The 23,937-nt window shown below is 39.9% G+C and overlaps 2 protein-coding genes across 2 annotated transcripts; both read right to left on the bottom strand.

The window, feature by feature from the left end:
* Positions 1 to 31: 31 nt before the first annotated feature.
* Positions 32 to 3,059, bottom strand: LOC145909711 (ficolin-1-like). The gene is made up of 6 exons (XM_082997065.1): positions 2,889 to 3,059; positions 2,011 to 2,107; positions 1,634 to 1,730; positions 1,504 to 1,571; positions 597 to 787; positions 32 to 67 (listed from the first exon to the last, which is right to left on the bottom strand). The coding sequence occupies exons 1-6, from the start codon at positions 3,057 to 3,059 to the stop codon at positions 32 to 34; spliced, it is 660 nt and encodes a 219-aa protein (XP_082853191.1).
* A 487-nt stretch (positions 3,060 to 3,546) lies between these two features.
* On the bottom strand, positions 3,547 to 4,736 carry LOC145909710 (cysteine-rich secretory protein LCCL domain-containing 1-like). The gene is made up of 6 exons (XM_082997064.1): positions 4,599 to 4,736; positions 4,347 to 4,502; positions 4,138 to 4,257; positions 3,925 to 4,074; positions 3,751 to 3,870; positions 3,547 to 3,668 (listed from the first exon to the last, which is right to left on the bottom strand). Exons 1-6 carry the CDS (start codon positions 4,675 to 4,677, stop codon positions 3,547 to 3,549), a joined length of 747 nt encoding a protein of 248 aa, XP_082853190.1. The 5' UTR covers positions 4,678 to 4,736.
* Positions 4,737 to 23,937: the final 19,201 nt, after the last annotated feature.

Here is a 23,937-nt window from a genome sequence, read left to right as displayed (position 1 = left end):
ATTATCTGACCCATAAATAAATATGTGCTTGTTATCGAATCTTTTCATTCATTGGTCTGTATTCATTCTGAAAATCAAAATCAAGTTAGCTTTTGCCCTTTTACTCTACGCGAGGTTTCCGTCCTCGCTGAGCTCACCTTAGGACACCTGCGTTACTCTTTGACAGATGTACCGCCCCAGTCAAACTCCCCGCCTGACAAGGTCTTTAGAGCTGATCGCGCAGCACCCGAGGACGCCGCACTTCAGGCTAGAACCGTGACCCGAAGGTCTCTTCCGCTTTACTGAATTATAGCACAACAAGCAAAAGGCTTCATATTTTAAAGTTCCATGTATATTATTTTATATGTGATGATTTGTGAAGCAAAGTAATAACAAAATATCCACAGCATCAAGAAAACACAGTTGTAAATTCGTGGTGTTATTGTTGATCACTTCTTCAAAGAACAATGAAAGAAAAGTTAAAGTTTTCAAAAATTTCGATGATTTCTTCTTATTTTTATTTAATCACGCAAATATTTTCATCTCATTGTTTTGTTTTGTCCTTAGTTTTATTACATCACAGGTCTTATTTTTATTTCCGAACGTTTACGTGATACCGAAATCCAACGGTTCGAATCGCCAACACTTGTCTCCACCTTGTAATACTTTCCGTTCAGGTTGGATTGATAACAACTCTTATACCACCAAGCTCCATGATAATCAACAGCGCAGTTTCTAACACTATTCGAATCATTATCTCGGTCATATGTGGTGAATGACATCTGATTGTGATAATTCAGCCCATCATCTATTGGTGCAAATATTTCAACACTTTAGTTTGCGTTGCATACAATTGAAAGCAGTGTATGTTTAATATACAAAGTTTTACGCAATTCGTGAGTGACATAGACAAATGTGCAAATAACACTATATTTGCAAAACATATTATTTTTTGATTCCGAACTTTTTTCATTGCTCATTAAGCCTTGGTAAAATTGTAATTTTAGTTCTTGGGTGCATTTTTATTTATCTTTCTAAAAAAATAACTATTACATGGCGGTGTCAATCATAGCATCATTAGTGTTGCTATAATGATCAATAAAATGAAAATTATGAGGAATTTTCAATTGTTCAAATTGTAGCAGGGGTGCATAACAACGGGAATGACAGCCAAATTTATCACGCCATTGGTTGAAAATGGCATTCGTAAAATAATTCTCTATTTAACCAAAACAGGCCATCATGCTTGAAACAGCAGTTTTCTGTAGGATATAAACGGTCACCAGATAAGGATCTAAAAAAAGTCGGCCGTACACATGCTTTATATTACATTTGTATTGTCAGCCGTGCATTGTGAAAAACTTATATTGTAAAATTTAATTGGACTCACTAGCGGCCGTTTGTAAAATAAAGTCTGTATGATGCGGCCGGCATTAACAAAAAGGTTGTGCGCCCCTGAGTTAGAGAGTTTATTAAACTACCTTTGTGTCAAGGTATTTTATATAAACCTGTTTGCTCGCTTACCTGCGTCACCAGTGTAGCCACCAACAGTCAGACGGTAATTCTCCCCTGATGAACCGATGCTGAAATTGCTGTCAAAATGGTACAATAAGGAACCAAAACACTTGGCACTCAAACGCACGCATATAGTTACCTGTACTTTGCATAATACTTTGTGTCATCGAAATTTTGCAGGTCAACGCGGAGCTCTTGACGTTTCCAACTTGTAATCTCGTGCATCAGCTCCAAGCCTTGATTAATCATCAAAACGTTGAGAGTTATTTATTCATGCCTTTTTCAAACTTTGTTGGTGTTTGGAGATGAAAAGCTTTGCCTACAATAATGCGCAGCCCAATATATGACACTCGTGATGACGAGGAAATACTAACACATTTACAAACAAGCCTATCTACCTTGGGTAGAATTAAATACTACCGTTGGAGGCGCTAAAGAACGCAAACTAATTGGAAGTTATCGGTGAAATTTAAATGCATAAATGATTTTGATGCTGAGATGCTAATGTCGCAATACCTAACCAAAACTCTCCAGTCAAGGAACCAAATCCCTTTTCATATTCTCTCCAGCCCCGATAGAAATCAGTTGAACCATCAAATCTTTTCTGTACAACCTGAAAATTAAACAAACTCAATTGATGTTTTGTTAGTGCGTTTTTGTTTGATATTTCCATCGGCTAACCGCCTTCATTTATTATGTCGCAATATACTTGGTAAGGTATAGTTGCAGCAATAACAAATACTTGTATAGAAAACGTTTGTATTTTGTCAGGTTTACAGGCTTCGCAGCCAAGTCATTGAAGCCTAGCTGGATCAGCCACTTTTTCCCTTCAAGTCTGAGAAAGGTTTGAAAAATCTAGCTCCTGGCTAACACGGCCCAACGCCCTACGAACTGAACCACGGGTGTTCAGTGGTTTTGTAGGCTCCACATTGTGGCCAAGTTACTGTTACGAATTTTCTTTCCTTCACGTCACCTTTCACTTTTGTTAGTCATTGTATGTATTTCATTGTTTTCACCTTTCTTGCTGGCACCTTGTAATTTCACTGTTTTCTTTCGTTGTTACCACTTTATTTATTATATTGTTTTACCCACATACATTGCTTTTAAGTCGTTATTGCAGGGTTCTGGGCAGTATCAGAATTAGGGAGGCAGTTTTGTGCAATATACCGAATTAGGTAGAAGGGTTAATTGGGGGATAACATCGCCACCCAAAAACATCTAACCGCTTAATTGCAAAGCTGCCGAAATAATTCCGTAACATTTTACACTGGTGCGCAAGCGCCAGTTCGTTCATTTAGAAGTTACCTAAGGTTTAAATATTTTGCAATAGCAAAAATTATGGAGTTCCAATGCGATATCGGTGATATTTGTTTGCTTTGCAGACATACACTCACCAGCCAACCACCGCCGTCTGTGTCCATGTCGCAATATCCTTGGTAAGGCCGAGGAGACGTTAAATTGTAGACTCCGCTCTTGGTAACACCGTGTTGCAATGCGTCCTTGCAGGATGAATAGCCGTCTAGGTTTCGAACAACGTGAAACTTGTTAATATAAATTAATGACATTCTATCCGAAATGTAACATCGTATTAATACTAAATCGATAATTTTTGGTATTAGTTGTGGATTTTTTTATTCACTATACCTTGCTTTTGATCAGAGATAAACATTGTTTGTAAGTTGCATCCTAACAACAAAACTTTTTCGCATTCATTTACATCTCAATATAAAATTCATAGAACACAAACTAAACAGCGGCCTGATACTTATCTGTAACTTTTACGTCTTTAAATTTTTTTAATGTGTAATATTGTAGTAGGAAGTCTGGCGAGCACGGGTCGTGAGTATCACATAGGACGGTAATTTATTTGAAAGTTACTGCACACCAGTCAATAATTTGAAATCATCATTTATCGTCATGGAAAGACCATCGTAATTTTTAACAATTTTACCTGTTTTTTTTGTACGCGCAGACAGGCGTTACTGTATTAGGAGCCATTGGGAGCAGAAATTACCATATCATCACAAAATATAACCAATAATATGGGCCATGCTACAATTTCTCACTTATTTCACAATCCGACCCGATCCATCCACTTTTGCAAGAACAATGTTGATCATTAACTCCGGACAAACATTCACCGTTGTTTGAACAAGTTCGCGAACAATCTTCATCTGAGATATTAATTAGTAATTAGTGAGCAAGCTTTATTTCGCTTGTGATTTGTTTCACGTTTAGACTGCTTTCTTCACTTACGATTAAACGAAAAATATTGATTTGATGAACCACAGAGTTGACTGGTAACACCACCGTTGGTCGAACCACGAAATGTGCGTCTTCCGTTTCTTGAATAAACCGTCACATAGCCTCCATTCTCTGAGATATATGTTGTTAATTCAAACAAATCATGTGTTGAATACGAAAACCTACGCGTCAAAATTCCAAAGTGAATGGCAGAGGCACAAACGGATGAATTCTTGTTGTACGAATTTGTTCCACAGACGTAGTTGGTCGAACAACCAGAGGGACAAAATACATCAGTTACAGAAAACTCGGTATTTCCTTTCGTGCTGCATTTCACTGGATTAATGGTAATGATATCATTAAATATTTTTTTAAACTTAACCGCAACCCGATGCGCACTTTCAAATGTATAAGAGGATCCTGCAAACGAACAAGATTTGCTTCTCACTCCGTTCCTCTCCAATCCTTTATATTCATGTATTGGATCATTTTTGTATACTTCAAAGTAGCCACCATCATCTATGTAAATTAAATTTGGTTTGATCTGATTTAAAAAAATCCGTACAACCTTCAAAAATGAAATGACAGCTATATTTGATAAAACTTACTATCCATCAGTCCTGCATGTATTGCAGCTAGACAAAGAGGACCTTTTGCGTAATCATCACTTCCACATAAATCCGAATATCTTTTCCTGCAGTTCGATGGGCAGATTACTTTTGAAATTGAGTGATTTAAATCTGACAACCTTGTGGCACACGATGCTGCGTCATTGCAAAAAAAGTGATTGATTTAATTGCTAAAGTTTTCGAAAAGTTATGTTTGATTGTTTAATGGGTTAATTTTAAAACACAGCTCACCTATCATCGAATTGCATGGATTTGGATATTGCCCATAAAACAGAGGGATTTGTAAAACTTGCAAGTAATACTTCAACATGACTTCAATCTATCTACGCTGCAAGTAAACATGAATTCTAACTAATTAATAGGAATTGCTCTCTCGGCACTTAAGTTTCTAAAGTGTTTTTTGAAACGGACGTTTCGTCCAGCATCCGACAAGACTTCCTTAGGGTTTTGTCACAACGATGACGCATAAAGTGCACAAAACACTAAAACCGTGAAACACGCAAGTGTTTGTGCGCTTCATGCATCATCGTTGTGACATAACCCTGAGGAAGTCTCACCGGATGGTAAACGAAACGTCGGTTTCAATACATACTTTAGAAACTAAAGTGCCAGAAGACCAATTCATATTAATTACTTTGCCTGGCAGCAAAAATAACACTATGAATTCTTAGGATACAAAATCAAATCAAATGTGCAACTGATGGTGAGCTGCACAAAATTTGCCCACTTATCTCTTCTGCGACACCAGACGGTCACAACACGCAGCTGTGTCTAATATAGAACATAATGGATGGCCGTGACAACAACGCACCGGAACTGACGTAGTTTGTAAAGGAAATTGCAACTTAATGTACGTACCGTCGTTTCGAAGCGCCATAAATATTGCACACGCACCAAACTTTTAAGTTGCGCCACGCATAGAAAAACATTTCTTACCACATCTTTCCACCAAACGTTGGACACCAATTTTACACAGATTATTGATTTTGCCGGTCTGTCAGTTTTCTATTAATCGGTCAGTGTGTTGTTGTTTTCGATTTTCTGTATAACGTGAATATTGAAAGGGAAAATAGAAGACGCCGCTGTACACAGATGTTAAGGCCCGTTTTGTTTTGGAAAAAAAACGAGCCCTACAAGTTACTAGAGAATGGGAGAAACTTGTCATTTTCTGCTGCAATATCCACATCGCTATATGACTTAAACCTTGGTTTCGTACATGAGTAATATTTTCCACGAAACGTTACTATCGCAAATGTCTTTGAACTCCCAACATAAAATAGAGACTTATCGAAACCCAATGCAAGCAACCACCATTTTTGAGTTTTTTTTATGAAACTTGTACTTTCAGTTGCGCGAAATATAATTGCTATTAATGACGTAAGAACACAGAGCGATTAAGTCTATTAATTGAACCTACATAAAGAAAATAGTCGTGTTGTTTGAACACTAAAACATGATGTTGTGTGGGAAACAGTCTTTTAGTCGGTTCGGTAACTACAAACGTCACACAGTATTTCCCTTGTTTTTTACGCACAATGACTTGCAAATAGGTTCAAAATGTCACGCAGATCGTCATCCAGCTCATAAAACACAATTGTATTCTATACAAGTCATACATCGGGCAGAAACACGACGGAACTGGAGCGGTTTCTTAATAAAAACTGCAGCATAATGTGTGTGTACAGCTGATATTAAGCTGCACACCCACTAATCTGTTCTGCGATATGAATTCGTGCGGATTTAGAAGTTCCGTTATATTTCAACGCAAATGACGTGCAAACTAGCGTCAAAACTTCTCCGCAGACCGCCACAACACGTAGCTGTGTCTAATAAAGAACATAATGGATGGCCGCGACAGTAACGCACCGGAACTGACGTAGTTTTTCAAGGAAATTGCAAATTAATGTACGTACCGGCGTTTCGAAGCGCCATAAATAATGCACACGCAACAAACTTCAAGTTGCGCCACACATAGAAAAACATTTCTTACTACATCTTTCCACCAAGTATTGAGCATCAATTTTGCAAACAGTTGTTTGTCCAGCGATCATATGAGCAGGAAACGATATCCGTCGTCTCTCGCCAACGCAAGGATTTTGCAGTCGCTAAACTTAAGTTGGTCGGGTTGTCAAGCACGTGTTTGCACACTTCCGACTTTGACGATCGTTTGTGTTCAGCGATGCGTGTGTACAGTTTTTTCTATGTCTGTCCGATGTAGCATGGATCACACGAACCACGGTGTTTGTTAACGACGGATGAACGTCTAAAAGGTCTTCTTTTTAAATGGAAAGTGCTGCGCAAGTTTGTATGGATCATGTTCCACACGCAATAGTCTTCATGGCATGGCAACTTCATCACACATAATTTTGTGTGTGGGTTTAGGAATGTCCAGCTAATATTGTTTATTTATAACCGAGCATACGCAGTTGGCAATAAACATGAGTAGGTACCCATTCCTATGCAGCAAGTTTTTATGTTTTCGAAATCACTGTCAATAATTTTATGCATGTTGGTTGTCTTCTTGGTACGTAGAAGGATGGAGCGTTATGAATAAAACGTCCTCACAGTTTTCCAACCAGTTCTGTTGATCATTTGCATAGAGACTCTTGTGGGTTGAATGACAATTTCACTCTTCGCTGGCTAAAATTAAAAAAAAAATATTCCTCAATGTATTTAAATGTAATAAAAGGGTATGACAGAAATAGTGCGGTTTTTGTTTGATATTTTGCCTTTTTTGTAAAAGAATATATTATGGACTGGTCAGTCATTTGCACCTACTGAATGAATTTTTGCGTGACTAAGTCGTTACGAAAGAGCTAAAGGAAATAATAAATACTGTTTTTTTCTTTCCATGTAACCAGGTTGTTCCTTGGGAAGCTTGATGATTACTGCTCACAATAAACCATATAAATTATCAATATTTGTGTTTGTACTTCATTAGGGAAAGCTTTGTGAAAGTGTACTTAGCTACAGGGCGTCGCTTTTTTTTGCGTGTCGAACATCTCGAGAAAAAATTGTAACTAACGCACGAGAACGACCAAGGTTATTTCGATTACAGGATTCTTGTACTTACAAAAGTTATAATAACAAAACAAATATAAACCCTGCATGTTGTAGGCTTCTATGTCTCTGTTACGGTCCAATTGAACGAAAAATGGAACTTGTTTCGTAACTATGTTCGATAACAATGCAGCGTGGTTGGAAACAATGGTTAGTTTTAAACATACGCGTTTATTCGCTGAACGTTAAAGCAAGTACTGGCTGGTTTTTGCATGGATTTTGTCCAAAAAATTATTGCGGTTGCGTTTATTTAGCTACCTAAACAGACAAACGATGATGACATTAAGTTTTCAACAGTACGTAACCGTTCAGTTAAATGCTGTTGTTTAATTGTGACTCGAGATAAACGTTTATTCCCAAATAATTGTTGCAGTTTGAAATTAAACTACGAAGTCGTTACGACTTATACTGGCACCAACGTCTTCGAACCACTTTTGCCACCAGGAGAACTAGTAAAATTGATGTGAATGTTGCAAGATTGGCGTGACCGATGTGTTAGGCTTAAATAAGTTATTACAGTAATTCAATTAATGGACTTTAGTAGATAACAATAACGTTGGTCTCTTCGTGGTACTGCACACCGGTTAACTTAAAATTTATTCACGACGCCGTGTCGGACAGTGGCGTCGCTTGTCGAACACTTAGAATGGTGAAAAGGGCATGAAGTGTTTGATTAGAACCAATAGATGAGAACTATGGACATTAATACCATCATCAGACATTTAGGTCAAGGATAATGGCTGAATGGGCAAATGTTCATCCATGGTCACATTGCATCGATCGTGCATATATATGCGTGTGCGACACCTAGTGGATTTGCACATAGAAATAACAGCACATCTCTCCTTTTGTAAAGGCAACATAATCAAACACAATTAAAAAAAACATATTCGGGTTTTTAACTAATCTACCAGAGCGTGTAGTATAGGGCTGTTCCTGAGTGGGCACTGGATGAATGTGCCTTCTGTTACGCCTCAGTTCACCACTTTCCCCACGGACAATGTATGACCGCGGTGCAGCGTGAGGTGATATCACTTCGCAGTGACGAAAATCACCGTCCTTGTTAATCCAGGCATATGTTTCCGGACATAGGTTAGGTAACCGATGTGCGCGATGTCGTGCATCATATTGTCTTTTTTGGTCTGCTTTTATTCCTTGATCACGTCGCCGAAATTCTTTCATGAAGTTCCATTTAGGCACAAGGAGGTTCTTCCTCATGGAGACGGTTGTCCGCACTCTTCTGCCCATTGACAATTCTGTGGGAGACCAACCAGACTTCATAGGGGTTGATCGGTATGCCAGTAAGGCTGTGGGAATGTCTTCTGCTTTCCGGAGTAACCCTTTGATTGTTTGAACAGCACGCTCTGCCTCGCCATTGCTCTGCGGGAAATATGGACTACTAGTAACATGCTTAAACCTATACGCAGCTGCAAATATCTTGAACCGAATTGTGGCCCGCTGTCGGAAACAACCTCTTCAGGAATGCCATGGCGAGCAAAAACAGACTTCAAATGCAGTATCGCACTCTCCGAAGTGGTGTCTTTTAGCATTTGGGCGATTTCGATGAATCTGGAAAAATAATCCACCACCAACATGTACGTTTTGTTAAAACAGGAAAAAGTCACAATCTAGACATATTGGAACGAGACCCGCATATTCAAGTTATTTCAGCGCTTTACCTGTCAAAATTTACCCAAGCCAGCAACCGAGCACGTCATTTCTTTCTTTTACCTGAGCTCTCTCTGACTATATATATTACGTACATATTCATCATGGAAGGGGAGATGGAGAGAGAGAACCAACAGAAGAGAGACACCAGGAGGAACCAGATAAGGAGGAGAGAATAAGCAGAGACCCCAGAGAGGGAAACAACAGAGATCGAGAGAACCAACAGAAGAGAGGAACCAGACAGGGGGGAAGACAAGCCAAGACTGAACTAAGAGACAGTAAGACCATAAGTCAAAAAGTAGATCAAGAAACAATTGTGTTGATTGTCGCCAAGCTATACGAGCTTTATTGTTTAAGAACCGATTGATGCGTGGTTTGTAAGTTGTCGATGGTTTTTGTTTGAGTTTTAACGAATTAAATTAAAGGATAAATCTTTAAAGGTCTACAGTCTTCGTTTAAATAGTAACGCCGGAGTCAGATATACGGCAGTGTTATATTTTGTACTACGTTCCACGAACGGTCAGTGCACACTACACCTGCGTAACCAGGATATTAATGAAAAATTTGTAAAAAAGCTAAAAAGGAGATTTTCAAACATTACAACTGACCGTTTGGGAATTGTAACTCCAATTGTGAAACATATACCAACTTTTTTGTCTTTTACCTGGTTTAGTACATTTCAACAATACCAATAAGATTGCAATTTCTAATTTGTGTAACTAATTTTGTTTGTATACAGGAGAATTGTTGGAAAGAACAATGCTGAAAGCGATAAATTGAACAAGGTTGCTTTTTATGGTGTAACAGTGATTTTTGACTTTTGGTAACTGTTGTTTTCAAGCAGAACGAAGATATTTCTTCCATACAGGCATCCAATGCAGATGAAATAGAAAAGGTTACTTTAGTAAATTTATACGACAAACATTAATCGTTACTTTTAAACAGAACGAAGATATTTCTTCCATGCAGGCATCCAATGCAGATGAAATACAAAAGGAGTGATTTCATATCAAATCACCAAATTTGAATCACATTTCTGACCTGACCCATTTAAAATTTAATGAAATTTACACAGCAGCTTTATAATGATAATATAACTAAAAGTTCCAAATTTTACAAAAAATGACGGAGTACTTTTTGAGATATCGCACTTTGAAATTGCCACAAGATGGCGATAGGGTCTTTTGCTAATAACTTAGCTATTTCTTGATGGATTTCTACAATGTTGGGCCCATTTTGAAGGTAAAGGCAAGGCCTAACAGATTATACTGGTCACTTACACATTTAGCTAACTAAACTTTATTTACAATGGAGTAAACAAAATTTTGTCGTTAACCTTGTGCTTTATATAAACTAGGGAGCGGAGCTGAATCCGCACAGTATGAAGTGGAGGTCGACCGGAGGGATTACTTTGCCAGAGATGGCATCGAAATAGCAGACTGCGTAAAGACCTTACTCGACTACATAGTAACATGGTGGGACCTGAAGAAAGAGGTTGAAGAAGAAATGAAAGATGAAGAAGAGGTAGAGGAGGTACCTACCACGTCTGCAGGGAAAGGTGGCGCGCCCTTGAAGCGCCGCCTCCCAGAATGGGAGGATTTGACAGATGAAGAAACAGAACCACCAGATTGGGAAGAAGAAGATAGTTCAATACTTAAAAAGTCCAAAAGAAAGCCGTATAGTGATGGTAAATTCATCTTCTGAAAAGAAAATATTTAGTAGAGCAAACAAGTCTGTCCCGATTTACAGTGGAGTAAAGGAGCAGCTAGAAGTGACAGAAAGTTTCGAAGTAGGTGAAGAATTTTTTGATAAGTAAACGTTATTATATGGTATACAGACTGGTTATGACGTCACAGTTATTGCTGCCGAAGGCGATGCGACAGCAAAGCTGGCATTAGCATAACTGTGACGTCATAACCGGTCAGTACAATGGCACCGTACACAGTTAACAAAGGTACTGGTACATGTTTATTTGAATTTGGGCGGTACAAGTAGGCGTAGGGTTCAGAGCAACATGTACGGTACCAGAATTAGAAGTATATAAAGTAGAGAAACGGGGCTGTATCAGGATACCCACACTGCGGACCAGGAAATGAAATCTCAGGAGAACCAGTCAATGAACTCGACGAACTTTGGATACGGACAAATTGGCAACAGAGCCTACTGGGAGTATAATACGTTCGACGACGCTCTTGTCAGAAATAGCAATATTATTCCTGGGCTTAGCTCTGCTTTGGCACCTCGTATGGCTATCCACCAGAATACCATCGAACAGTGGAGATGTGAGCAGAAAAAGAGATGAGGGCCCGGCACAATAGCAGACATAGGACTTTCAACAGTACTACCAAATTAGGAAACTTCGAAATGATAAAAATGGATATGTCTTATTTGCTATACAGTTGTCTTTTTATGTTAAGCAAGGTGGGAAGAAATCAAAACTAAAGTGGCTTCTCCTTCAACGACTCCGAAAAAGAACGAACGTGCTGTGCAATACTTCTACCATTTTCCGAAAGGTCATAGATTACGGGTTAGCAACAAACGAAAATCAACTGGATGATAATGAGCACTCTAAGGAAAATTTAAAACCATTTACGTGCGAATGGTGCCATTGGTCAATTTTATGAAACTATAAACCTTTAATTGGGCAAAAATCTGACTGAAAAATTCTCTCGCTCAATGTGCCCCATTTAGTAGAAAGCATGAAGCGGACGATGTACAAATCGAAGTACGAGAAAAGCTGCAGGCCCTGAATGTTAACTTCACAAACCATGACTAATGTCGGTGCTTCGATGTATTTACTAAGCATTCACATGCTCGTAGTAAGACGTGTGTTTCAGAATCGGTGGCGGCCCGCTGCGCGGAAGCATTGGTTAGTTTAAAGAAAAGAAGACATTTGATTCGTACGCGGATGCAATTTTCAACCAATCGTCCGTGGACACCTCAGGAAGCAGGTCACCCCCCAGCAGACGTTCCTTGAAAGAAATGCTGAAACAGCAGTTCCGCAAAGCAATCCTGGACGATCCAGGTACGCCAAAAAAGAAGTCAAAGAAAGATCGGACATATATCTTTTCCGTTACTATTCGATGTTTTGTTATACGTTCTTGCATTAGAAATGTTAAAATGAGTCCACAGCAGTGAGCCTAAATATAACAGTGCAATAAATTTATTCATTCATTGTGCTTTGATTCTGCCATCCAAGCAACTTAAACGCTGCACTATTTAGATCGGGGGATAAACCAGCAACGTTCTGAGACAACTTCAGAATTATGAAAGATTGTTATATTTTTTAGTTTCGCAGTGAATATGGAGGTAAGAATCACATCGATCAAATGTTGTTTTGAAAGATCGCCTCAAAAGTCGTCAACACACGAATATGCAATGCTACAGACGCTATTGTGTGCAAGGAACATAACGGCTTCCAACCGCACCGATATATAGCGTCAAATATCCGTTTGCTGAAAAGTGTCATCCATCACCTAAAATACAAAGTGAAGGGAGAAATCATCGGATGAAGACAAACTTTTTATACAGAAACTTTGTGCGGTCCCTCCGAGTATTATATTGTTTTCGGAAACACAAGATAAAATTTATCATGACTTGTGTGAAAAAGATGTTGTATATTTTGACGTGACTGGAAGCATTTTGCAAAAAGTGGTTAGCTTTGTTACCTGCAAGCACAGTGCATTGAACAGAAGTATATTCTTGGAAGATTCTGCAGCTTTAAGAATTGTAAAGTTTGTCATTAATCCAGACTTCAACACTATTTCCGTTGCTATCGGGCTGTCACTGGTGAAACAGACAAGGGTTTTAGACACACCTTTTATTCATTTCTTCCTCTGACATGCTACGAGAGCTGCAAAAGTAATGTGCACAAAACACCATACAGGAAGATACAGCGCAACTGACTGCTGTTTAACAGTCAAACTCTTGCAGAACTAGACAACAATGTCAGAATTAAAACCCAGAGTAATGTGAAAGATGGGATAGCTTCGAAACGTTCAAGAGTACTTAATAGCTAACAAATGACACCTTTATTTTATCGAAGGTACAATAACATGCTTGCAGAAGTTACATCACAGCATAGTGATCAAGATATTTTTTCTAAAAAACAAATATTGTTCAGCCAAAAAATTTGTCTGCCATAATGTCAAAGAAAAGACAGTTTCCAACATACAACCCAAAGACGATGTTCAAGGGCAGTACAATTAGACAAAAGTCTAAATAATTGAAAATATCGCTCACATGTTGTGGCACAATGAACAATTTGATCAAATCAACATATTCAACACTGCTATAAAGACTAACACAGGACAAAATATTTTTTGGATAGGGATATCCACATGTGACCAACTCAAAAAAACACATTTATTCTGTTCAAACATATTGTACAAAGTCTCACTGCTGTGGGCTAACTTACCCAAATTGTTATGGATTCTTATATTATTCGTCACGAACTTGCAGGTAGTTGCATTTTGTGTTGTTTTTCAATCGTGGATAGAATAATGAACTTTAACAATTGTAAAGTGTTCAACATTTTCTGCACAACACCCAACCGCCTAAGAAGGTGAAGGTTAGATTAAAAAGATTCTTTTATTTTGCTGTAATTTATGTGTAAAGTTTATATTTGCAATGAGTAAGTAAAACTTGTAAAAACACCCGATATATGTATACCCTAATTTGCTTTTTTTAGTTCGGAAAGAATTCCAAAATCGTTAACCTGTGAAGTATTTTCTAGTATGAAAAGGAACAACATGCCACTGCCATCCACCCCTCACAGGCCAAAAGATCGGGCAGTGAAAACTGAACGGTGTCTGTTTGTTGACATTACTGGAGAAGATAATTTATAAACAGACCCAAAAAGGATAGATTGGCGCTTGTTGCTGACAAGTTTAATGCTTTTTTGACTTTGACCACAAACATTTGCGATGTAGAAGATTATCAGATACAACACCCCATCGCATAGGAGCAAAACCGAAAATAAGCACGCTCTCGCAAAAGAATCTTTTAGTGATTTCCACTCATCGTTTCCCGTTTGTGGTGCTTCGTACGGAATACTGGTTTGATCATTGTTAGACATTTCTATCGGAAAGTTTATGGGAAAATGACAAGCCTATTGAAACGAAGTTGCACTTCTGGCTGTAAAGCCTGAAATCTTGATACTTTTTTTCTTCCTTTTGGGTTAACCTTTTCTTATGGTCTCAGAACATGATTACTGCTCAATGCGAGGAAATGCTCACACAAAGTCTGTCAGGCGTGCCATTGGAAATAATGCAAAGGAATTCAGGCAGAAAAGAGAAGTACCCCCTGCCCTGAGAGCCTTCGCAACAACTTCACAGTTTTATTTATAAGGCATATGAGTTTGTGCGTAAAACATTCAACTTCGCTTTACCCCATCAGGCCCAAATAAGAAAGTGGAATGGGCGAAAACCAACAAACCCAGGATTTACCAGACCTGCATTTGATGTGATTAAGGAAAAAGTCAAAACGAGCACAAGAGGTGGGCAGATAAGTTGTATGCTCACTCATGTTAGTTGAGATGAGTGTAAAAAACATGTTGCCTGGGATGGTCATAAATTCCGTGGTTTTGTTGAACTTGGGAATGGAATTGATGACGATGACTCTTTGCCTATGGCCAAAGATGTGTTAGTAATGATGGCTGTATGTCTGAATGATGCATGAGAAGTTCCATGTGGCTAGAAGTAAAGGTTTGCATAGCATAGCTAGCAGATGTTGGTGGAAATGTCACATCCTTAACACGTGATAGTCCTGTCACTTAGCCATGCTCACAGAATTGGGTGCAACTTCAAACCCTTGCAGTACCGTATTTACTCGATTGTATGCCGCCCTCGATTGTAAGCCGCATGCGACGGTGTTCAAAAATTAATATAAGCCGCCCTCGAATGTAAGCCGCACGTTAATGTTAAAGACAAACTTAGGTGCCCTACAACAATAATTGTCAACAAATCTGTCGTTTAAAATTGTCAGATACGCCGACAACCTTGGGCGATAAAACATACTGGTACGATGGTGCGAGTTGATGGTAAATTTCATTAAAAAACAGAGCGCAGACAAAATATCTGCGTGACATTAAATGATGTAAGCCGCCCTCGATAGTAAGCCGCACAAACGGTAGGTAAAAAAACTTTATAAGCCGCGGCTTACAATCGAGTAAATACGGTGTTCAATCCCACTTTCCACATCCATCCATCACAAGCAAAAAAATCCATGTCTTGCTGGATGTGTGCCATGTACTAAAACTTGTAAGCTTTGTACAATTTCCAGAAAGTCATGCTTCTGTTTTACTACAAAAACAAAAATTTGCAGAAGTGGCTGGATTCCCTGGTGTGGATGCAATAGACTGCACCCACATACCAATAAGCTCACCCGGTGGAGATGAAGCTGTAATATGTAGAAATAGAAAAGTTTTTTTTTTCTCTAAATGCGCAATGTGTTTGTAATGCTGATACGATATTTACCGATGTTGTTTGCAGATGGCCAGGCTCCACACATGACTCCAGAATTTTTGATAACAGTTTACTTAAATCTAATTTTGAACCTGGTGTTTTCAATGACATTCTGAAAAGCGATCAAGGTTATCCATGTCTTCCATATTTAAATACACCTTTGCGAAATCCCATATCAAGATCTGAAAAGAGTTATAACAAAGCTCAAATTAAAACAAGAGAGTAATAGAAAGGGCGTTTGGTTTACTTAAGCAAAGATTCCAATGCCTAAAAATACCACTGAGAACCCACCTCGACACATCAATGGCCATCCCAATTTGCCTTCACATCCTAGCAATCACACATCATGAAAACTTTGTTAATATAGTTCCAGAAGAAACCGACACAATAATAATCATTGAAACAGATAGATCCATTGGCATCTCCACAGAAACCAAATCATCAGAGAAACCTTTGTTTAACATAAGTTTTTGTTGTTGCTTTAATGTAATCCTTTGTTTGTAACCTTAAACACATATATTTCTTGTTTTATTTATTTGTGAACTTTTAAATACACAACATTTTGTTATAATGAGGATCTTATCGTTGCACACTAGAGAAAATAATGGCAAACTAAAAAATTCTATCAATAGGAATGCAGTAAAAAAGTTTCGGTTTCGGCCGAACAGAAAGTGGGGATCGCATGGCCGCGCCCTAAATACAAGGTTTAAAGAGCACCAAAGGGACGTAAACAACCATGAGGTGGACTTCACACGAACGATCATTCTGGAAGGCGAGTCCAATCTTCTTCCTTCTTGTGTAGCGTTTTGTTTATGTGCCTCAAATGTGTCCACTTGGTTAAACTTATATTCTTCCTCCTGATGAAGGCTGTTGCATAACAGCCGAAACGTTGAGAAACGTAAATAAAATAAAGTTTGCCAGAAGAGCAGTATTAAGCAATTAAATATGCCTGGCCAGCATCAGTAACAATTTATGACCCACAATGTTTGCGGAAGACAAGGAAAGTTACTTTCAGAATAGGTTTCTCCATATTAAAATGCATGATGCGTGGATGGAAGGGTCTTATGCGTTGCCCTGACATTGCGCCTTTGCTGGCCAGTAACTGGGTTGTTTTTCTGAACAGATGGTCAAATCTTCTTTGGCGTCTGTTTTTCTGAACAGATGGTCAAATCTTCTCGATTTGCCATTGAAAAGTCGAGATATTGCAGCGCAACGTTTATTAAACAAGTTGTAGGTCAGTGCTTCTCAAAGTGGGCTACATCGCAATTGGGGCGCGAAAACCGAGGCCGGGCAATGGCGCAAGTTACAATCATTGCAAAACTTGTTTAAGGCCGGGTCCACACTCACGCTTTGCGTCGGCGGATTCTTTGTTTGTTTCATTATACGCCGGCGTGCGGGCGTACGCTCGGGACATTGAAACAAACAAAGAATCCGCCAGCGCGAACGTGGTTCAATTGTGACGTCATAAGAACGAATGTTCTCTTAAAAACTTACTGGAATCGTCTGTGTCAACGGACACTTATGGTTAATGTGCATTTCTTTCGTGCATAGATGATATTTTTTCATGACGTGTAACCGTGCAACTAAACTAGGTCCTACATTTATACAGTATAATCCTTCACATTCGTGTAAACATGTCCTCACCATCAACAAACTTGCAAAATATCCAAAAGATTACAGTGAAAACGCGTCAATATAACTCAGCATATATTTAACATTTGGTTTTACAAGCCTAATTTCTTCATACAATATATCTAAGCTAATTTCAAAAACGGCGAAGCCGCACACTATCGGTGAAGACCTAGTGCTACCAGCCGCAAAATAAATAATTGAAACTGTTTAAGAACAGAATGCTCCCTTAGTTTTGCGTGCTGTGCCACTAAGGAATGATACAGTTCAGTCACCAGCTTTTTAAACACATGTAATATCAACATAAAATAGCTAATGTTTTGTACACCCAATGTCATGGATGTTGGCATCACAGAATGAATGGCGGAAAAGCAATCACGTGAACAAGGTCTTTTACTTATATGCAGCATCCGAATGCGTTTGTGTGGTTTGAACGGTATGCGCCCAAGCATAAAAACAGAAGTTTTTTTTATGTATCTAACTAACTGTTTGCAATGGTATCATGCTGTTATTTATTAATTTAAAGATTAAAAAAACCTCCAACAACAGCAACGAAAATCAGCAGTAGAAAGTGGAGGATGAACATTTTTTGGAGAAAGATACGTTTACCAAGATTTGTTTTTGATAGAATCAACGAGCCAGACGGCGAAAAAGAGAGGAAAACACTTTTCAAAGTCCATTTTTGATTTTTACTGCTTGAAAAATTTCCAACGACTGAAATTTTGTGTTCATACTTGTTGCATTTTGACAACTGACAAAACTTAAAAGCAAAGTAAGTAGTGTCCCATATCATAAGTTGGCAGGGAAAGCAGTTTTTTTCCTTTACATATGGATCCCAGAAGACATTTTAATACTCTTTGTACTGTAAACATCAGTTTTTTGTTGATAGGTAAGTATACTTACACGCTGTTAAAGGGCGAAGTATTCAATCTAATTGTGAAGGATTTACCGAGAGAAATAAATCAGCTTTAATGTTTCAGAGACAAATCGAAAAGGAGGACAACGTGAGTGTCTTATAGTATAGAATGTGCAGGCCTCCGTACATGTACACTGTAACTCCAATAGAAGTAGTTTTCAAACATACTAAAATGTATGCAGAAGTGTTTCAAATTTAGTTTGCGACCAATTTCTCAGACTAATATATTCTGTATTTTGTAGGATGATCAGACCGTTGTAAGTACCACAAATATCCTACCACTATGTGCACACACTTGCGTTTTTGTTCCACAGAAAAATGGAGGTGTACAACAAACATCCTGCATGTGGTCGTTGGGCATTTTTGATAACCCAAAAGCCTCGCGCAGTAGCCACATCAAACTTTACGTACTTATGTAACACTTCGTAGCAACATATTAAGATTTTCAGGTCATAAATCTCCCACAAAATAACTTGACCGCAGGAACGGATGATGAACAAGCTGCCAGCATATGTTATGCTGCAGGCCCTGCATTATCTTTAGGCTGAAACAAGAAAATCATCAATAAATGTGATCAAAAAAACAGTTGTTATAAATGCCCTGATACCTCCTACATTAAATTGCAAATATTTCCTGTGGTGTACGAGAAGGTGAGGAAAACGAGGTATAAAATTTGGATGGTCTAAAAAAAACTCTTGGTCTAAAATAGAGCACGATTGGGAAAAAGAAGAACATCAACTGAAAATTTAAAACAACAAACTTGAAAATGTTTAATTTTTTGTTTGTACGTTAAAGAAACTTCATTGTTTTTTATTTAATCTATTAAAAAGTGAATTGGAACAACAACAAAAATCTGGCATCCTACAAAGCTTCCAACTATTGGCTGCTGTTCGGTTTTTCGCAACAGGCCACTTTCAAAAAACTGATGCTGATATGCAGTCAGAGCAGCATCCCAATGGTTGTCAGCTGGTTTTTTCGTGGCATTTTTCTGTCATTCACACATTTTTTTGGCGAATGACACAAGAAATAAAAGCCGTTTCGTACACACTGTCCGAAAGGAAATTGACAGGTAGATTATTCGAGCGTCTCATCGGTAGGCGAAAATTCCCTTTGTGTTTCCCCGGACTGCACCCACATACCAATCAGCTCATCCGGTGGAGATGAAGCTGAAATATGTAGAAATAGTGTTACAGCGAGAATTAACGCTTCACTGATTTTACCCTTCACCAGTATAGCGTTCGTATTCATCCGCGCATGCGTCTTTAGGACGACATGCTTGTAGTGTGCAAGGATGAAATTGTACTGTTAAACTTTTGTTATGTTAACTAATTTGATCCTGTTTCTATTTGAATAAGGCATATTAATGTTAAACGTGTCGATGCTTATTGAATCTGAATTGGAACGTTGATGAAGCCACTAGCCACAGGCTAGTAAGTACCTGGATCCCACACAGTTGGTATGTTCAGTTATACATACGTTTTGAACTTGTGATGTGCCCGACGTGGTTTGCGAGTCTTTAATCTTTTTAATGTAAACGATTAACTAAGATGTATTGTTAACTGTGCTGGGAGGCATATCTGCGTTGTGCATTGTTTTAATATTCTACTGTGACGTAGCAATATGCTATTATGAATGTTGTGGTTACAGAAAACCGCTACGCTCAGAATAAACAAGACGGCCATTCGGACCAGGAGTGGGCTGTTGTGGTGGAGAATTGGGTGGGCGCGTTTGCTTAGTGGGACGAACGGCGCAGGACCAAGCTGCGCACAAGCGGTCGTAACATTAAAGTTTTCAACTTGGACAACGTTCCTACTCGGACAACTACGGAGTAACGTTTCGATAGAGGTTGCAAGATGGTTGAATCTCAAAAAACCCTTGAAAATTTAGTTCATCGTCTTAACCTGGCATATCAAGATGCTGAGAAAATAATGATGGACTCCTCGAATGTGCAAAAGTTAAAGGAGGTAACTTCGGCTATCGACCTTTTGTGTGACGAATGTATCGACAAACATGCAATACGTTTGGATTCGGTAAAAAAGAAAAGGGACAGAAGGTAAATTAACGTTGCACTTTAAGTTTACGAAGTGGCAAACAAGAGTTTGATGTACGCGTAGATGAATGGATGGAGCAAGTAATGCGTCCAAGGCCAACTGAACGTGACAGCAAGGCATTGTCTGTCAGCGATTTCGGTTCAAAAGGCAAAGCGAGTTCACGAGTAAGCTCGAGCTCGAGTTGCAGGCGTAATGAAGCTCTTGTAAGAAAAGAGGTTGCGCTTCTGGAAAAGGAGTTTCTGCAGAAGAAGATGGAAGCCGAGAGTAAGCTTCTTCAGAAAAAGATGGAAGCTGAAAGCAATCTTTTGCAGAAGACGATGGAAGCAGAAAATGAGATAAAAATTCTTGAAGCTGACCATAAATTAAAGGCTGCCACAATGGAAGCTGAAATGTGGGAACGAAAGTCATCATCGGGATCGTGCTTTGATGGATTTTCTCCGCAGAATCGGAACGTTGAGTTTTCCCCGCCCTCTACACAGGCCAAACCGCCGGAAATAAAAGAGAAAAATCAAGTGTTTGAGTCCGACGATGTCAAGGACAGTAACGACGAGGTGAAAGTGGTAATGGACAGTCCAACCTCATGCAGTGAACCTAAGTCAAAACCGGATGTGGCGAATCATGAGCCGGAGGTGAGTGACTTGTACCGTGTTGCTGCTGTGTTAAAGGCAGGAATGGACCTCCGCAGACCGGAATTGTTGTATTTCGAAGGTGATCCACTAATGTATACGCGTTTCATGATAAGCTTTGACGAAAACATTGGTCGTCGCGTAGAAAATGACAGCGCAAAGCTGAACTACCTGATTCAGTACTGTCGTAAGGAAGCGTATGACATGATCTCCTTTTGTATTGGTCTGGAACCTACGTATGGTTACAGAAAGGCCCGAGAGTTGCTATACGAACGGTACGGTCGTCCTCTTGTAATCGCACGTGCGTACGTGGAAAAGTTAGGTCATTGGCCTTACCTGAGATCTGATGATGCCGACGAATTGTCGGAACTTGCACGAGCCTTAGAGGAGTGTTTGGTGACTCTGACTCATCTGGGATACTTTGCAGACATCAACAACTTTGAAAATATGTTGAACATAGTAAAGCGGTTGCCGTTCACAATGCAGGGCCGATGGCGTAGACACGCAGCCGGCATTGAAAGAAGTGGGGAAGAGCCTCGTTTCTGTCACCTTGTTGAGTTTGTTAAGAATGAAGCTTATATTGGGAACACGATGTTTGGTCGTATGTTGGGTCCTCGGAAGGGCAGGGATATGCAGCAGAAGCGTAACAAAGGTCTTCCGACGAAGATAAGAGCATCGACCAACGCAACATCGGTTGCTCCAAGAAACGACAGAAAGTTCGAACCGAGCACCACTCAGAAATCAGGATGTCCTCTGTGCAGCAAATCGCACGACCTTGCGAATTGTGACTTATTTAAACGAAAATTCTTCGTTGAGCGAAGGAAGTTTCTTCGTCAAGCTCGGCTGTGTGATAATTGTTTTATGAAAGGCCATATAGCAAGAACTTGTAGTTTGCCAAGTTCTTGTACGATCAGCGGATGTCGCGGAAAGCATCACAATCTTCTGCACTGGACGGAATGGAAGACGTCTTCAACTGCGCCCGTATGCGAAGCATCTACGCAGTCTTCAGTGGAGACAACGTCATCGTCAAGTGCAACTGTCAGCTGGACTTGTATGAGCACTCATGCGGAAAGCGTCTATCTTAATATTGTTCCGGTAAAGGTTACGGGCAGTAATGGCAGGGAGCTGGAAACGTACGCCTTTTTGGATCAAGGATCGACTACAACCTTGTGTGATGAAAGGCTGATCAAGCAGCTAGACGTCGTGGGGAAGAAGACAACGTACTTGACTACAGTAAGTGATAGGTCACAGAAAAGGGAGGGTTTGGCCGTCGATCTGACAGTAGCGTCGATTGATGGAAAGGAATCCGTACAATTGCATGACGTTTTAAGTGTAAACAGTTTGCCGGTTTCTCCGAACAAAGTCCCAGAAGGATCGCTTTGGCGGTGGCCTCATTTACGCGATGTGGAGTTTCCTGTTTTGCCCCATGGGGAAGTAATGTTGCTGATTGGAGCCAACGTTCCCGAGGTGTTCTGGATCAACGATGAAAGAAGAGGCGGACGAAAGGAGCCAAGTGCCGTGCGTTCTATACTTGGTTGGTCACTTGTGGGTCCGTGCCATGGTCGTGGTTCAGATGATTCACAGGTATGTGTGAATTTTGTAAACTCACAGGACGAAATGTTGCACCAACAAATAAAGTGCATGTGGGAAAGCGACTTCGGTCCTACCGCGCTGTCACCTGGAACGACACTGTCGAAAGAAGACAGGTACGCATTGAAGCAGATGGAAGGCTCAGTCAAGCACCGTGATGGACATTATCAGCTGCGATTGCCATGGAGGCCAGGTGCTCCAAACCGTTCTATGGCAATAAAGCGTTTGTCATACTTAAAACGGCGATTGGAAAATAATTCACAGCTGCATGGAAAGTACAAGCAAACGTTGGATACCTACCTGAAGGAGGGATATGCCAGGCGTTTAAAGAGCGACGACAAGAATCCGGAGGATGGCGCTGTTTGGTACCTGCCGCATCACCCAGTGACACACCCGCAGAAACCGGGAAAGGTGAGGGTTGTCTTTGATTGTGCCGCCAGATTTCAGAATACGTCGCTAAACGATCAGCTTTTACAAGGCCCAGATTTAATCAACAGCCTTTTTGGGACACTTGTTCGGTTTCGCCAGGAACCAGTAGCGTTGGTCGCTGACGTTGAAGCGATGTTTCATCAGGTGAGGGTGGACCAAGTTGATACATCCGTGCTGAGATTCGTTTGGTGGCCTGAAGGCGATTTGTCGTGCGAACCCGAAGACTACCAAATGCTGGTACATATATCTGGCGCAACCTCGTCTCCTTGTTGTGCTGGGTTCTGTTTACAAAAAACGGCTGAAGATAATAAAGGTAATTTTAGTCCCGAAGCGGTCGCAACCGTGAAACGAAATTTCTATGTGGACGATTGTTTGTAATCCGTCGAAACTGAAGATAAGGCGATCAAATTGGCTGGCGAGTTGCAGGATCTGTTGCAACTTGGAGGGTTTCGGCTCAGAAAATGGGTAAGCAACAGCGAGGCTGTGTTGTCGTCAATCCCAGCCGAATATAGATCCGTGCAGTCAATTGTGTTAAATGCTGATGTGAAGAACATGGAACGTGTGCTCGGAGTGCTGTGGAATTATCGCTCCGACATGTTCGAATTCGACATCAAAGTTAAGAAGAAGCCTGCAACGAGGAGAGGAATACTTTCTATGGTCAGTTCTTTGTTTGACCCTTTAGGATTCGTTGCACCGGTAATATTGCATGCACGAATGTTGTTGCAAGAACTTTGTAAAGAAAAGTATGACTGGGATCAGGAAGTTCCACCTGATATAGGAAAAAGGTGGAATGCATGGACTTCTGAACTTCCACGTCTATCGTGTATTAAGATTGAAAGGTGCTTCCAGACAACCGCACATGAAGTCAAAAGGTATGGTTGCGTCTTCACATGTATGACTGTTCGTGCCGTGCATTTGGAGGTTGCGCACTCGCTATCTACCGACTCGTATGCGTTCAGAAGGTTCATTGGGCGACGTGGGAAGCCCAGACGCGTATTTAGTGATAATGGCACAAATTTTGTGGGTGCGGAGCGCATACTGCGCGAATCCCTGGAAAAATGGAACCTGAAACACGTCGAGGAACGTCTACGTCAGTGAAGCGTTGACTGGTCATTTAATCCACCCGCTGCCAGCCAT

The sequence above is a fragment of the Ascidia mentula genome, chromosome 7, assembly GCF_947561715.1.
Source record: "Ascidia mentula chromosome 7, kaAscMent1.1, whole genome shotgun sequence".
Taxonomy (NCBI): Eukaryota; Metazoa; Chordata; class Ascidiacea; order Phlebobranchia; family Ascidiidae; genus Ascidia; species Ascidia mentula.
This window is presented reverse-complemented; position numbering and strand designations above follow the sequence as displayed.

Bases quoted from the DNA above. Each gene is read 5' to 3' on its own strand.
- LOC145909711 (XM_082997065.1), bottom strand. From the start codon at position 3,059: ATGTCATTAATTTATATTAACAAGTTTCACGTTGTTCGAAACCTAGAC. The intron at 1,731-2,010 runs GTATTGCGACAT...TGATTAATCAAG, and splicing joins GACTGGAGAGTTTTGGTTAG to GCTTGGAGCTGATGCACGAG. The intron at 68-596 runs GTATCACGTAAA...TTTGATTTTCAG, and splicing joins ATTCGAACCGTTGGATTTCG to AATGAATACAGACCAATGAA.
- LOC145909710 (XM_082997064.1), bottom strand. From the start codon at position 4,677: ATGTTGAAGTATTACTTGCAAGTTTTACAAATCCCTCTGTTTTATGGG. The intron at 4,503-4,598 runs GTGAGCTGTGTT...GCAATGACGCAG, and splicing joins TCCATGCAATTCGATGATAG to CATCGTGTGCCACAAGGTTG. The intron at 4,258-4,346 runs GTAAGTTTTATC...TAATTTACATAG, and splicing joins ACATGCAGGACTGATGGATA to ATGATGGTGGCTACTTTGAA.